Genomic DNA, 17,379 nt, shown 5'->3' with positions numbered 1-17,379 from the left:
TCAGGTTTCAGTCAAGGTATCTTCAAGTTTCACAAGCTGTTAGCTAAAAAAAGCTTCTTGTTATATTGTACCAAGACTGTCTGCCTCTGTCAGTGTTATAGTTTGTGGCAGAGTATTGGGAAATTTCGAAGCTGCACAATAAATTTGGAGTCTTTCAGGTCTAGACTGTTGAGCAGGAGGAAAAATAAAAGGCTATCACTAACAGTAGGTTGCCAGCATTATGATATACAACATTATTACATCATATATAATTCCAGAGGAAGAAGGAAAGATCATTTCAGAAGTGACTCGAGCAAGTTCAAAGAAGGTTTAGATTTGTCTGATTGGGCAGTGAAACCACAACAAAAGGTGAACGTGAGTAACCTGTTTTTTGGTTTTGGGCAGATTAAAAACAATATATCCGATACTTCAACATGCACTCCTTTATTATCATTCGCATACCGGGTGTTGCAAATTTATAATTAATCCCTGATGATCTGACCTCAAGTTTCTGGCAAAAAACTACATTTTACAAGATTTGTACACATCATGATAATGTTTTGCTACTGAATGCTGGAACGCATCATAATGCAACACAATGCAACCTCCGTATGTGAAGTAGTTAAAGCATGTTAACCTTCCTCTCAAGGGAAGTGACAGCACAGTGCAGATGCCGTCGTGGCTGGTTGTTATTTTTTTGTGTTTCTTTTTGCTTCTTTATTTTACGGTTTTATATACTAGAAAAGTTGCATCACCCACCTACGCACCAGTTCAATATACACTTTTTAATGCACATTTATTTCATTGCTTATATAACATATATTTATAATTATTTATCTTTGAATTTCTTTTTCTAGTTCTTATTTACCCCATATTCTAAGTATTATTCTTTATTGCACACAATAGCCTCAAGAGTACGCAAACCTGCATTTCACTGTATGAGCCTGTAGCAAATAAATCCTTTTAAATTTGGACAGCAGGTGTCCATAACCTTTTAACCTTGTCATATGTCTTAAAATATCCTTTTGCTTTGCAGACTATTGTGAAAGAGAAAATCCAGCTCACTTATTTTTGTTGGAGCTGTTCCTCATATTGCAATATTATCATTGGCTTGTCATGATGCACCAGTTTTGGTTGATAGTGCCAAGTGCTGTGAGATGAGTTTCACGCCTTTTTTACACTTTGAAAATCAACACAAGTTAATTTTCATGAGAAATTGTCTCATGCAAAAATTGGCTGTAGTTTTGCATGCGATACTAAAACGTTCTTCCCTTACCCCTATGCTTTTCTCTGCACTTACAGATACATTTTACAACCACCCCCCTCACACACACATTTAGCACCTACAAGTGTTATGTATATATGTATGTATGTGTGTGTATATGCACTGCAGGCACTAATAGTTTCTGCTCAGTTACAAGTAGTCTGTCAAAACAGGAGCTTCCTGTTTTGCTCGCATTTCGTCACGTCATGGTTGGATTGGGAAGATTAAACCTCATTGATACTGCAGCACAGCAGCTGGGGTTTAGAGAGAAACAGTGACGGATGAAAGATGAACTTCTCTCATTCAAGGTCCCATACGGCTGACTTAAAGCTTCTAATTTAGTTTTTTTTGCACTTTAAGCCCACAAATCCCCATCAAATTTGGACCACTTGTTTGGTTTGTAGACAGTTACAGCTGAGAATAGATACCAAAAACCTAAAACAGATGTCTTACCTTTGTGACTACATATTAAAACTTTCATTTTCAAATCAAATGTAAGACGGCAAACTTGAGGGTTATATGAGTTCAAAGTTTCGCTCTTAGGTATAGCATGTTGGGGCATGTGTGCAATCTAAATCCATGTGAAGTGCTGTAGATATACTGCTGTGTGATAATATATTTACATTTACTATACAATTTAGTGCTGAATTTGCTGTTTCACTGCCGTCCACAAGATAATCTAAAGTAGCTTGAGCTTGACCCAGTTATAGTTTTATGACATGTAATCAGGAAACAGAAGTGTGAGATAGTTATTTGTAGAGCAGCAAGCAGCTTTAAGACAACACTAAAAAAAAAGTGGTGTGTTGCTGTTCTAGATTAGTTGGAAGCTGCAATCTTAACTCTCAGAAGCTGGTAGAGGCTCCGAGTAATAAACTGCTACTTATTTGAATGTAACTCGAGTAAATCAGGGTGTGTGTGTGTCTGTGTGTGTCTGTGTGTGCATGTGCTTGCGCTACGTTCTCAATTGCACAGGATGATAAGGCGGCTTACGTTTAGAAGACGTGGGAGTTTGCCCAAGGACATGAGATAGAGAGAAAAATGTTGATGTTAAGTGCATCAATGCTCGGGGTTATTGTAGTATTATGGCAATGTGGGCTTATTGGCTTTCATCCTAGACTGTCAGGCCAGTCAGGACAAGTCGGGTGTGGATTCTAACGGGATTAGACTGGATGCACCGATTGCAAAATTATGGGCCGATACAGATGTTTAAAATAAATATTTGGCCGATGTTTTGTTGTTGTTGTCTATTTTGTTGTTATTTATTCCCCCTTTGGTGGCAGGGAAACAAAGACATCTTCATTAGAAAAACACAACTGAACCGTCTTTACTCTTAAAGTAATTCAGCCCTTCATTCATATCTTGAATGAGCACAAATTAAGTTGTACAAATTTATGAAACAAGCTGTAAAATAACCTTCTTTCACATGAAAAATAGCTGCTTCAAAAGCCCCTTAGCCTGTTTACAACTACCTATTCAATGAAAGGAATTTATTACCTAACTCAACAAAAACATTTTGTGAAACATAAATTAAATGTAATTAAATCAGCAGCTAACAACACAACAATTAGCCGGCACAAAATTAATGCAACACAACACATTAACATTAGCCATCAGTGAATGTCATCAAATTTGCCGATATGCCGATTGCAGTCTACGAGACAAAAATCGCTGATATTCGACCGATAAATCGGTGAAACCCTAGTGTTGATATAATAATAATTCTCAACTGAATTAAAATGCAAAGTAAACTCTATGTTTATTTTCAGTTGTTCACTCTAATAGAACATTTATTATTTATTTATTATTTTTAACTTCTGGCACAGTAATCAAAACCCATGAGATGTGATGCAGAATCAGAAGCTCTGTGTGTTTCCCGGCCTGATTTGACCTCCCGCCAGTGGCTCCTATCATATAAAGAAAGCACATGATAGCACTTATGCTTTAAAGCTTATTTCTATATGTATGTATGTGTTCATTTCCTGGTATAAATCAATTCTCCTCTTTCTCTGCTTGCACAGGGAAGATGCATGTGTCTCTGGCAGAAGCCTTGGAGGTTCGAGGAGGTCCGCTCCAGGAAGAGGAGGTCTGGGCGGTGCTCAGCCAGAGTGCTGAGAGCCTCCAAGAACTCTTTCACAAAGGTACGAACATGTGGAATCGAGTGTGCAAAGATGTTTCATGGAAATGATTGTACATACACACAAAACGGAGTTCACATTTATTTGCCTTGCATACTTTCTTATGTCCTTCCTGTTCTATTATTGAACCGCCTGCTCTCTAAATCTGTCCACACTACTTTTTTAAATGAAGGGGTTGAGTGAAAATCTTCTTGTGTCCAGATCCCATGAATTGCATGTGCTATTTTGTGTTGACAAATTGATGGGATCTCTCACTGTCTCTCTCTCTCTGAAATGATTTGTTAATATTGTTTCTTGCGGCAATGAGTCGATTGCCAAAACCACTCCATCACATCAATGCAGAAATCAAAAGAAGCGACTCAAAACCAACCAAACAAGATGACCGCTTCTTATACTGGCAAATTTGTGCCCTTTTTAAATTATAGATTCAATCACTCTCAGACCCTAAAATTTGCTGTTTTAATCCTATTAACTGTCCCCAAAATCCGTACTGATCTGGGAAATAAGGGCATTCAAGTATGCTGCTCCCTCTTCTTGGAATCAGCTACGAAATGACCTGAATCTTCGAGAGCTGGACTCACTTATTGTCTTTAAAATGTTTCTAAAAGACTTGGAAGCGAGCACATCTGGCTGTAGATGTTTTGAATGCTGTTGTTTTGTTTTTTTTCGGTACCTTATGGCTCTGTAATTCGTTCTTTGCCTTCGTTTTAAATTGTTATGTTTGTTTTATGTCTGCAACCGTGTATCTGTGCTGCTGCCTATCTTGGCCAGGACACTGTTGGAAAGGAGATTTTTCATCTCGATGAGTTTTTACACCTGGATAAATAAAAGATAAATAAATAAAGAATTTTCATTTTAAGAACTTGAGTGCAAAGTGGACATAGCAGTTTTAAGTGAAATTGTAGGGCAAAAAGAAATGAATATAGGCCTAGCCTATATCGTGGTAGAAACGATATAGAAAAATATGTACAATAAACATTTTCATATTGTTTTGATGATATATATCGTCATATTGCCCAGCCTTACTCAGTAAAATCACAACATTGCACAATCACGGTGCACTCAGTGACTACATTGCGTACTGGTTCTGCATCATTAGTGCACTTGTTCGTTGTGCGGTTTTGTTTCTTATGTTGTAATCATTTTAGTGAGTCATTTGTGCCTGTACATGTCTGTGATTGTCCTTGAAGCAAAGTGAGATAAGGCTGCTCAATTCCAGTGTCTTTGTAACTACAGTAAACTTAAGCAGCGGGTGACTAAGGGATGTTTAACTCTGGAGACGTTGGGCAGGATGTGAGTCAGCAGCAGGCACTGCAGTGCCCTCTTTGTTGTTAAAAACTCCGGGTGGTGCCCAGTTTCATACGAAACTCCCAACACACTTGATTATGTTGGTCAATGGTCATAATTGTGTCATCTACACCGTTGACCATTGGCCTGTGAATTTCCATGAAGCAGTAATCAAGATTTTGTTGTGTACATAAAGCAGCTTGACCTCAACTTCCAGTTTTGCTGACGGGTTCTCATTGCAGACAATTTTGGCGTGCTGTAGGAATTCCCTCTCATCAGTGTGGCCTGTAAATATGCCTTTTCATGCTGAGGTCACATTGTGCTCAAATGCTCTTCAGTTCTCAAGGCTCCTGAGATAAAGTTCTGAACATATTCAGGACAAAATGCAAGGCTGCATGGATACTTTGAGTATTTTAGATGATCTTATTTACATGGTATCGTGCTGCAGCGATTGTGATTGTTCACACAACCTTCTCTTTCCTTCTGTAAAGAGTGTAGTTGTGTTGCTATTCTGGGTAAACTGTGGCCTCTCATGTGTACAGTTTTAGTCTGCTGAGTGAAGCTAAAATTTGAAGAGCAGATGTTGGAACCAGCTATTATGGAGTCACTGAGCTATGTAGAGAAGTATGTTTACCACAAGAGTGGATTAATAACGGCAACCATTTAAATTTGTTAGATAATTTGTTAGATGTCCTGGTCAGCTATGAAAAGTAATGAAGATTATTTTGCTGGTTTGCTGAAGTAGATTAAATGTTTGCAGTAAGTTTCATGTGTTAGATGTATTTTGTTTCCGTCTGTCCGGGCTGTTTCCTAATGTATGAAGCGGGCCAATGTACAATTGACTTAGCAAACTTTTACATGACTTTTCAGAGATTGTGAATTTGCTTGTCAAACACTAAACCACAGTTTTTTTTCCCTGTATGTAAACAGTAGCGGTTAGTTACTTTGTTAGTATAAGAATGATTTGTTTGAACAGGCAATGTGTGATTAGTTCTGTTTTGTTAGAGGAGTTGTTCCTCATGCTTTTGCTTGCAGAATATTTCGGATCAAATAGAAATTTCCATAATTGAGTGCTGTCTCTCTACCTGCTCCTGTGTTTGGTACACTGCAGATGCAATCTACCTCTATACATCTGCCAGCCCAACTGCATGATACACTGCACAATTTGTAAGCATCTACTTTTAGAGCGATTTTACATTAGGTACGATTGATCCGTACCGTGCCCGGGTACGATTGCCCACCCTCCCTACTCCCCCGCCGCTCAGCTTTCACATTAGTAAAGTTATTCCGGACACGAGTACACTTGCGTCATCATCCACGTGTATTTGTTTATGTTGAGATCAGCTGTTCTGGTGGCGGAGCATCGTAAAACACTTCATTCAAACTTGACGGAAACAAAATAAAACTCACCAAAACATACAAATTACTACTACTACGTACAAACTGTACTCCAGACCACCTTTTCAAGTGGACTCGAGTATGTATCGATGATCCGTGCCCGAGTACGGTACGGAGCGTTCACACTAATCAAACAAACTGTGTGCTCGGATCCGGGCCCGGGTCCCTGATGTGAAAGCACCCTTAGAGGACAGACTCTTAGTATAATAGATCGGAATTATTCTCTGCCCCTTATAGCGCAGATAGCAGCTTACCAGACTGACGGACTACATTGTTAAAGGATAAAATTTAGATTTTTGGAGGTTTCTGTTAGGTTGAACAGTCAGTTTCCATCAGATATGGTTTCTGCAGTTTATTGAATCTGTTGATTAGTTTGTTATCCGTCAAGAAACAAATGAGCTCAGGCTGAGTCATGTTCTTCTTCTCGGCTCTATTATTGCTTATCCAGAGGATAAGTTTTGTCTGGGATACACCTAGTAACTCAGTCTACTGTCGAGTCAAATGGTCACACGAGTTTTAAACAGGAAACTAATATTTACTTAGTAAATTCCAGCTTTCGAAAGGAGATATTCGGTGCCTCAAATCCAGTTCCTCTGTTCGTCTCGCTGCTCCTCTCCGTGTTAAAGAAAAGAATTTTGCAGCGCTGCTCAAACATTCCTTTGTATATTTTTAAAACGTCCTCTAACCATAGCGCTGGCTGTGGCTTTGTAGGAAAAGAGAATTACGCTGTGTAGCCATTCCTTTCTGCTTCTATGCCTCAACAGTTATTTTCTTGCAGGCTAAGAAAGCAACATGTGTTTTTGTTTACTTCAATCTTCTTGAGTTTCCATAAACGCCGAAGCCTTAGCGAGAAACATCCACTGTGGTTGGATATGTCTACAGTTGCTGCGTTCAGGCTGCAAATGCTTGGACAACATGTGTTGCTAGTATCAAGCTTGAAAACTTCAGTGTATGTGTGTGAGACAATGGCTGGAAATTTACATAATGGAAGACCAATTATTGTGTTGTTTGTTTGTCCTGTTTTTGTTCCTGATCATATCTCCAGTGGTTGATTGTCTGTTTCCCTCTCCAGACCCTTCATCCATGGGCTTCATCATCTCTCCCTGGTCCCTCCTGCTCATGCCCTCTGGCAACATCTCCTTCACAGACGAGTATGTCACCCAGCAGGATCTACGAGCCTTCACATCTCCAGAGGTCCTGGAAGGAGTCTCCTTGACTTCCGTCTCTGATATAGAGAAGGTATAAACCTTTACGTAACCCATGTGGTGATTGTTTGGTCTACAACTTCTAATGCTTCGCTGGTGTGAGTTTTATCACCTGTTCCCAAATCTTGTGTTAATGCTCTATTTTCTCAGCAAAATCCTGGTGATAACTTTTTAGTTTAAACGTTATATTAATTTCAAGCATTAGAGATGTAACCACAGTGTGTAACACCGGTAACACCGACTACCACGACAAGCCTACAGTCAGCCCTAGTCTTTAGCCGACCGATTCAGCATGTTGAATCGGCGGCGAAGCCCGTCGGTGAGAGAAGATTCACTGTGTATATGGGCTAAATGCATTACCTTCCTCATAAAGATTTTGTTTTTATTGTTCACGTTGGTTGCTTGCCATGTTCTTCTGATGATTCATTGTCAAAGGGTGGGTGTAGAAACAGCTCTTATTGTGATAGGTTTAATAAGCGCACACTTTTGCTTGAGTAAAACAACGGCATAAAACTCTGGAGCATTCAGAACTGAAGTTGTGAGCAACCGTATTATCTCCTGCAACACATTTTACATATGCACAGAACCACGCCTCCTCTACTTGACTCTTCCCCTCTGGTAGAGGAGCTAAAAATCCTGCATGACTGGATTCCCGTCTCTGGCGCGGCCCCACAGACCTCAACTCAGTTTTGTGCTGAGTCAGTTTTCCAGCCCTGGTCCCGTCTCCCGTCTCCCCAGCGGAGTTATTTCAGTGTAGAAAACCTAATCTGTTTCTCTCATTATCAGAGACTGTGGGTAAATATACGTCAGCTGCGAGTGCCACGATTTTCCTTTCACTTTTTCAACATTTGGAGCGGTATTGTTGCTTTTAATGGGTGGCTTTTAAATTTCCACTTTTTTTTGAGAGTGCGAGTGTGCCTTTAAGTTTGCAGTCGAGTTCTGTTTCTGAAGGACCTTGAACGCTGTGTTGCATTCTTTGGCAATCCCTGAATTATTCTTTCCTCTACCAAGCCCAACATTCAGGGGAAGTGATTTCTCTCCCAAGCTATGAGTGCAGAGTAATAAGGAGAGGAAAATGGAAAATGTTTTTGGATTTAGGCTGAAGGCCCCTGTCTTTTTCCTTTCCAAATAAGAATGAATTCATCTTTTATTACACTCCAGCTTTAATCTATCTCCCTTTTTTTCACACAGGGCAGATTTGCTTTAATAAGGTTCAGTGCCCAGTTTATCAGAATGAAACAAAACCTTTATATTCCTCATCTTTCTACATGCTCTTGTTTTGTCTTTTGATAGTCCTTTTTTTCTTAAGAGACCAAGATTGAAGGAAGTATAAATGCTGCTTATGAAACTTGTGTGATATTTTTTTTTCACAGATGCACATGTACTCTCTGGGGATGACCCTGTTCTGGGGAGCGGACTATGAGATCCCCCAAAGTCAGGTAAATCATTACCAAGGATACTTCCTTCCAAATGGATAGGGGTTATAATATAGGAGCATGTTTACACTTGGTAATAAAGGCTCATGTCAGCATTAGGTGATAATAAACTGGTGAGACTGATGCTCATGTGATTTGACTGAAGACACGTGCGACATCAGTTGTTTAACTAACACACTTGCATATTAAGATTTGAGACAGTTGTTCACTGGGACAGCCACAACCAAAGTACATTTTTGTCAAAGTTTAACAAAACTCAAAGATAGGGCTTGGCGATATAGCTTATAAGAAATATCTCAATATTTTTAGGCTGTATCGCAATATAGATCTCGATATTTGTTTGATTTAACCCTTTGATGCGTATGATCATCATTCTAGCAAACTAATCTGAACACTCTGAGGTGGTGTACTCTCATACTGAAGTCAGATTGGTATTTTGTTTGACTTATTCACACAATTAAAATAAACATTTTCTCCGAAATACAGTTTGCAGGCAGTATTTTCTTAAATTATCTTTCGTTTGATTTATTATTTAATATTTTGTTCTCTTTATTTAATATTGACAGACTGACAGACTAATAGAGTTTATGTTAAATGACATTCAACGGAAGATTACTTTTATTTTGAAGTCAGTTCTTGGTCGCTCTTAATTTGAAGTTTGACCGTCTTTTTCGAAGTGGAGGCTGGTGTCTTCCATCACCTTTTCTGACACGTATAAACTTCACTTATTTTGCTCTCTCCAAGCTCTTTCCCTGTTCCCCGCTTCCCTCCAGATACAAAAACACACGCCTCATGCACGCATCCATGCTCATAGGCTATGCCACGCACACTCGTCCAGAAGAGTGTGTCTGTGAGCGAGAGAACCGCGGGAGAAGCGAAACGCCAAAGCGAGTCTCATGCTGGCGGCTTAAAAGAATTACATGACAGTAAATAATTATACTCTATGTTCGCAATATAGTCATTTACTACATAGATTATTCGATATATCGCCCACCCTTACTCAAAGTTACTCAAACATTGCCAGTTACACTAGCACAATGAGAAGGTGGACAGTGCCCTTGCAGGAACTTGTGTGTCACAAAAACTTTTAATACTTATTGGAACTGTTACTTTAAAGGAGATGAACATTTCAATCTTCCCTCATAGCCACACTGAGCACAGACATTATGTTTGTTAGTGGAATCTGCCGTTGAGAATGAGATCTGTATCCGAATACCTCATCTGGATTAGAAAAGGTGCAACGCTGTAAATGCACTGTGGAATGTGTTTGGATCTGCCAAGAACTCTGGAGATGGTCTGGCTCACAATGCGTTCATATCTCTGCCAAATGTTCACATTTGTGAGAAAGTACCGCCCACAGGTTAGAGACAGCATACCTCACACCCAAGCTTACCATTCACTTCGCTTCACTGAAGGGCTCAGGCCTCATCCGTGAAGGAGGTGCTATGGTAGTGCTCATGGCAGCTGTAATCGTTTGTAACAAACAGCGGGCCAAATACAACATGTCATTGTTTCTGATGCATGCAAATGAAGTGGACACAGTGGCTGCATAGACACACAATGACCATACACCCACTGTGTTTGTTTTGACTCACAGTGCAATCTCTGTATCTATTGCTTTCTTTACATAACGTGCACAGAAACGGCATCAATGTGAAGAGAATACAGATAATCTAATAACATTGTTTGCATTTACATGTATTCATTTAATACACTCTACAAATGAAACCAATGCAGCATGGTAGTATTTCGTATTTCACAGTGAAATCTGTTATTCTGTTATTCAGAGAACTACAAAAAAATATTATATCTTGGTTATAGTGCTCTGAGATAGCAAATTTGACCATGTTTTAACATGTTTTTAATGGACGAAGTATTTAACATCACTTTGAGTGAAAAATAGTTTCGGCTTTTTAATCTAAAACATGTAGTAGATGGACATTTAAAGGACCAGTGTGTAACAATTAGGGGGATCTATTGGCAGACATGGAATATGATATTAATAAGTTTGCATTCTCAGTGTATAATCACCTGAAATTAAGAATTGTTATGTTTTCGTTACCTTAGAATGATCCGTTTATATCTACATAGGGAGCGGGTCCCCTCTCTACGTTGTCCTCCATGTTGCACCGCCATGTTTCTACAGTAGCCCAGAACGGACAAACCAAACACTGTTAACTTTTCCTGCTTGGGCCGGAGTCGATAACATTACTCGCTCCTGTCGCTGCCGCTCCCTCTCTCTCTCTTGCTTCACCACTCACTCTAGAGAGAGACATTCGCGTTTCAATCCTACACGCTTGGCACACGGGAGAAGTTGTAATCTGCAACCTCACTGCTAGATACCACCAGATCCTACACAGTTCCGTTAAAGTAGTTGATGGGTTTGTGCCATGCTGGCAAGGGTTAGCTCTGCCTCCTTATCCGAACATAATGGAAGTCAACATGATAATATAGGTATCAGGTTCAGAGATACCAATAGACACTGCTCTTGCCGCTGTTTTTTTTTTATCTTAACTGTCTTCCTTCTGTTTGATGTGCAGCCTATGAAGTTGGGGGAACACCTAAACAGCCTGCTTCTCAACATGTGTGATGATGTCACAGTGAGTCGAATGTCGTTGCGCACGGTGCTGGACATCTGCAGCAAACACATCAGAAACTCAAGTTGTGACCCTCCCTTCTCCTATATCAGAAAACTGGTTCGGTTAGTGCTGGGCAGTCTCTCCCAGGTAAGCAGTTTGTTATTTTATGTGGGTCAAAAACAACATTCCTGCATATTTTTATGTCTATGTCGTTGCCAGGCACTTACCATCAGTCTCAGCCATTTCCCAGAGATACCACTTGATACCAACGCTGTTTTACTAATGGCTCACAAGCCTTGTTAGAAGTGGGAACCAAATGTGAGATATCTTCCACAGAGATAAACAAAACATTCATTTTGGACCTACCAACATTTTTTAAATGATTAATTCACAATAATGTTTTTTAGGAAAAGCCATACTTTTATTTAGCACTTTTCTAAAAGCTCTGTGGATGGATTATTTTAAGAAAAATAGTCATCCACATAATAATGACATCAATAAGACCTTTAAGGGGAAGATAAAAGACAATTATCTGCTCTGTCAGAGCACAGTAGGTTTGTTGGGTTACGCAATAGATAATGGAGCTAATGCTGATATGAGAATATGAGTTCAGGATGGATGACTCAGAGGGAATGACCCTCTAACGTGGGTTGTTTTCAATCCTTTCTCTGTACTGCTTTTTTCACGCCCGCTCTTTGTTTTTCTTTCTCTTTTGCTTCCTCTCGTCGCCGTCGTTCTCTCAGCTGGACGGTCTGCTGACTGATAGAGAGTCTCTTCCGGAGCGGAGTAAAGAGATTCGGGAGAGGCTGAGGGGCAAGGGCTTACCCTCAGGTAAGATGAGCTGCACTGACACACACACACACACACACACACACACACACACATGAACACGCTGAACACTGAGCTGTATTTGCTTGGCGTGTTGTCAAAGGAACTTTTTCTGTGGTGTAGAAGGAGTTCTTTATTTACGCAGTGATTCAGATTTCTTGGCTGCAGACGCTTCATGATAAAGGGGTCTGGTTTCTATTAGTCTTCAAAAACATGTATTTATATATATAATATATTGTTTATAAAGCTTTGTGTATTCTTCATTTGAGAGGCACAAAGTCTGGATCAAGGACAAATCACCAGATACTAGATTAGCTTGTTGAGATAATGATGAGAATAGTTTTGTATAATTAGGTCAAGAGGGTATATTATGTTCTTTCCAATGATAAACTGAGGTTATGATGTGTGTTGCTAAGAGAAACTGTTTCTATGCATCTCACTTTTATTTGGAGAGAATTAGATGTAAATGCCGTCTCTGGTTGTCTAAGCTCTTCATCATGTACATCCTCACTTTGTGGGAGAGAATCGAAAGTACACGGGGAACAACACGCTGCAACCTCGAATCGGATTTAATTCAGGAAAATATGACCAAATCTTCCCAGTGGTTTCTGAGAGAACTCCGGCATTTTTCCAGGCCATGGAAAGGAGAGCGCAGCGCAAACATGGCTGTCGTCCCGATTATGTAAGCACGGCATGGCATTGATTACAGATGCATATTTTGGAGTCACCAGTGAAGCTGCTGGTCTGCTGTTTGTATCAGTGCTTTGTTTCCCTGGTTGAGCACCAGCCAGCCCTAGGGAAAGTACATGCAAAGAGTATTACTCAGTTCTTAAGCGCCTTTCTTCTCAAGTAGCAGCTCTCTCCCTCCTGTATGTCAGTAGTTCCAAGTTGTAATTGCTGCTAGGGGAACTCAGTCATTGTCTCTTTATTATGTTGGATATTTTTTACGTTGCCATATCTAGTCCGCATGATGGCTACACTAGTATTAGATGAAAATCTTGTGGCAACAATTGACTTCTTTGAGAAATAAAACACATCCTGTTGAGGAAAAAAATATTTTTTCATTTTTTGCTCAATCTAGTCCTCGTGTGCTTCCCTGAGTTCCTGGAATACAGCGTGCCTGTCTTTGATGTGTTTCCCTGTTAAGACGGAGCATATGCTTTGTAGATTAAACCACCACATGCAGCGTTTTTACAGGACTTAAAGTCTCCCTCTGCGCTCTCATTTCTGCATCTCTTCCTCTTGTTTTTGCTCCTGCTCATGCACGTCTTCCTTCTGTTTATGTCTTTCTCTCTAAAAGAAGAGCTGTCACTGGCAGCAGTTCATATAATACAGCTTGTCTGGAAAGGCCAACTTCAAATTTATGGACAGTCAAAGAAAGCAACATTCAGTTTTAGGAAAGACAGTGATAGATGGGCTGGACGCCGGTGCCAGAAATTGTTCGTTATTGTGGCGCCATAGTCTCTATTGTTTGTATTTAAATAATAGGAAACTTGGCCACTGAGCAAAACAGACTATGTGCAGAAAAAGTTGGTACCCCTTAAGGTCATGAGCGGCATGCCATTTTTCTTAATTTGCTTTCCCTTGTGCTGTTGTTGGTTTACTTTACAAATTAATTTGGTTTATTTGCCATCATTGGCTGCTACACTTCCAACCCTGGGGCTGTGTAACAGAAACTCCCTACTGCTGCTGCTTATTCTAATTAAATGCCATTGAATCCAACAAATAACCATGGGAAATTCAGTCGGGGTCTGACTAGAAACATTGAAATTTGAATTTAACGTGAATTTAAGAAGGAAGGGGGCATCTGGTTTCACAACACATTTTCTAACCAGCTATCACATTCATCTAACCAGCACTGTGTCAGGGTTCTCAATCATAATATACAGTACCAAATCTCTAGTTATGACTGATTGTGGAATCTGAGGACATCGTGTATGCCTACCCAATTATTCATGTACTGTAGCTGGTTGTCTAATCTTTTAGTAGAGGGGCCATGAGAGGCCTGCAGCATGTCCGTCTGTTGAGGCCAAACCAGGGTATCGGAGCAAAGGAGGGGGAGTCTATAACCGGCAGTGCCGTGTTTAGCTGTCATGTCATGCTGATGCCGTTAGAAACGGATGCCAGGTTGGACAGGCACTTAGGCATAATGAAGCGTACTGTTTTAATTCAAATAATAATCCTTGCTAATCCCTCTCCAGGTCCTCGTCTCATCATAAATACCGCTTTCTGTTTTGATAATAATGATGTGATACACTGGGTCTATTTCAGATTATCTCTCATACTGTCTGCATTATAATGTGAAAAATAGGTATGAAATAGTATCTATTTGCAGTCAAGTTTATTTTCCTTTTGAATACCTGCTTAATAGTTTTAATATGCTGGTATTCAAGATGAATATTTGTTGTGTTTTTCTGTGTTTTGAGGCTTTGAGTTCTGGCAGTGTGAGCTTCTGCTTGTAGTTGAATAAAATGCTGTTTCTTTCCTGTTCTCAGGGAGGAGTGCCGCCCCCAGGGTTCTGGAGCGCTACAAAGCCAGGAGTCAGGAGCAGACGTCTCTTAATCGGGGCCTCAGTCGTTCCATGGGCTCTCTGCCAATCCAGGACCTGTTGAAGGGGGATGACGGGGCAGCCCTGCAGTATTCCCTGTCTGACTATCACCCCAACTTTGAATCCCTCACAGAATTCTACCCCAAACCCCCCTCACTCCATCACCAGCACTCCTATCCCTATCTGCACCCCCTTCACCCCCAGCAAAAGGGCCGGCCTGTGGAACTGGACCGGAGGTCTTTACCCTTCCACAGTGGGGACCTAGGCCCGAGTCACGCAAGGAAGAACTGGGCTTCCTCTGTGGACTTGGCTTGCATTGACCCAGAGGCGCTTCGTTTTGGGGCCTTGGAGGATGCACGGAGGGGCAGCAGTGCCATAAGTAGCCACTCCATAGGCAGGCGCAAATCGCCCTTGCGAGCATCCAGGGAGAGGGATTCTCGCTTCTCTGAGTTTGGTGGGCTGAAGAGTAGGAAGCCTCATCACCACTCAGCCCTGTCGGTAGGCTCGGGCCTCCCCGGTGCCTATGACAGGATAAAGGAGAGACAGAGGAAACTTCAGGTGCTAAGGCAAGCAGTGGATGGTGAGTAGATATTCTTCACATTTAAAGGTGCAGCAAAGAGGAGCTGTTGTTTTCAGTCCCAACACTGAGATAAATGTGCTCTTGAGTTTTAATTTGAGTCCTCTGGGTTGACTGTAAACTGTTTTGTGTTTATGTTGGAGAAATTCCTTGTGGAATTTAAAAAGCATGTCTCATGCCACAAGTAGTGTATGTGAATCAAACTGGTATATAGTTTTGCTTGCGTAGGACTTTGTTCTTAAGGCAGCAGTATGCTTCATCAGAAGTGCTTGTCGGATGGTCGCAAAGCTTCGGAAACCAACGTCTGAATTTCGGGAATTTTAGAATTTTTTTGTCCAACAATTTCTGTAACTTTCCGAAATCGACAATCTGACGTTCACACCCACTCCACGCTGGGACTGGCTAGGTGTGCGAAGGTGAAAAATTAATCAGGGTTTGAGCATCTCTATCAAGCTCTTTTTTCATGATTTACAGAACTCTTTCTGTCATTTTTCACAGGTATAACAAGCTATGAATGCCTTTTTTTTTTTCTGCCCTCATTTGGGGCACCCCTATCGATGGATGGCGTCTGTAGCATTCGCCTGTACCGCTTACGCGTAGGGCCGGCTCTGATAATGGCTGTCAAACTCACTCACTCAAAATATACAAACCACACTCAGCCTGGTTTTGCAGCCGCAGCTTCATTCAGATCGTATATATCTCCGCTTCATTCAGATCATATATCTCTGCCTTTTTGTTGGTCATAAGTGTTGCAGGATAATGGGATTTTGGTGACATGTCGGAGCTTGGTCAATTTCCTTCATGTGTAATATGTGGTGCTGGTACGTGGTCAGAACATGTAGTGGGTGGGCTTCAACATTTAATGATACTAAATCGTAGGGCTGCAAAATTAATCGTATATATTAATCGCGATCACGATTTTGGCATCCCACAATTAAATAAACACGATCGACTGCGATATTGACGTTTAAAAAATGCTCCGCTCATAGAAAACTCTGCTGCTTAAATCAAGTGCTTCCTAAACTAACAGCTGGAGATGAACAGCAGTCGATTGAAAGCCGGCTGGTTTTCAGTAGGCTTGTATATCCCATTTTTTGACAGTCAGTCAAAAATTATTATTGGACGATAGTAAATTTCAACGCTATCATGATGAGTTCAAATGTAATCTCGTAAAATGTAGATTTTGGCGAGAAACTTGAATAAATCCAGTTGTTTGAAGATGTTTTCACAACAATATAAAATAGATGTTAGAGAAGGATTTATGACCTGTTTAACTTCCAAAAACTATCTCTAAACAGCTTATAATACCTACTAGTGCAAGATTTTTTAATCAAACCAATGTTAAAATAAAAATACAACTATTTATTTCTTAATCATTTGAATTGTGTGTCTTTATGCAAATAACCACTATAGATGACAATAACAAAGTAAAAGGATAACAATTAGAATTTTTGACAGTTCGAATGTTTCCAACATGAAAGTGAAAGCAGCGCTCTGTTTGTTTAAATGTGAAATTGCAATACAAATATTTTATTATATTAAATATATATATATATATATATATATATATATATATATATATATATATATTATTATTATTATTATTTAAATCAATGAATAATCGTGATAAATAATCGTGATCTCAACATTGATCAAAGTAATCGCCATTAGCATTTTGGCCATAATCGTGCAGCCCTACTACATCTATGTTACGTGTGAGGTGGCCCACATTTTCAAAGGGAAAACCTCACTAAAGTTCCCAGCTTTCGTCTGCTACTGAGACAATGAATAAAATCTTCAGTAAAACACAGCTGTGTCATTAAGATTTATAGGAAATGTCAAACTGGGTGGTAAAATGAATTTATCAGGCAATAAAAGGGGGTACAGTAGCGTGGGTGAAACGTCTGCAGGGAGGCAGCCATCAGCTGGGCTGATCTGAGAAGTGAAAATGTGACAGCGATGGGATGACGTGAGCAGACAGACACCAGGACTAGTTACAGGTTGTGTGTCCATCTGTAACTACCATGTGGGATGGGAGCTGGGTGCTGGCTCGAATGGAGTATCGTTGGTGGTGGCTGTGCAGCAGCGTTTAGACAGAATGTATGAGTCACTGGTACAGAGGTTTCCAAATGGCTGATTCTAA

General features: G+C 40.3%; 1 protein-coding gene across 3 annotated transcripts in view; it reads left to right on the top strand.

Annotated features, from left to right (window-relative positions):
- The window catches only part of ptpn13 (protein tyrosine phosphatase non-receptor type 13), a 55,828-nt gene that overhangs the window by 6,207 nt on the left and 32,242 nt on the right, over positions 1 to 17,379 (top strand). For all 3 annotated transcript variants that reach the window (XM_037752479.1, XM_037752478.1, XM_037752477.1), the window contains exons 2-7: positions 3,262 to 3,381; positions 7,136 to 7,302; positions 8,642 to 8,707; positions 11,245 to 11,430; positions 12,027 to 12,114; positions 14,607 to 15,239. In XM_037752479.1, coding sequence (XP_037608407.1) covers positions 3,267 to 3,381; positions 7,136 to 7,302; positions 8,642 to 8,707; positions 11,245 to 11,430; positions 12,027 to 12,114; positions 14,607 to 15,239 — 1,255 coding nt within the window. In that variant the 5' untranslated portion in view covers positions 3,262 to 3,266. The remainder of the gene's footprint in view (positions 1 to 3,261; positions 3,382 to 7,135; positions 7,303 to 8,641; positions 8,708 to 11,244; positions 11,431 to 12,026; positions 12,115 to 14,606; positions 15,240 to 17,379) is intronic.

Source organism: Sebastes umbrosus, chromosome 19, assembly GCF_015220745.1.
Source record: "Sebastes umbrosus isolate fSebUmb1 chromosome 19, fSebUmb1.pri, whole genome shotgun sequence".
Taxonomy (NCBI): domain Eukaryota; kingdom Metazoa; phylum Chordata; class Actinopteri; order Perciformes; family Sebastidae; genus Sebastes; species Sebastes umbrosus.
The sequence above is the reverse complement of the archived record's forward strand: the minus strand, read 5'-3'. Positions and strand labels throughout refer to the sequence as shown.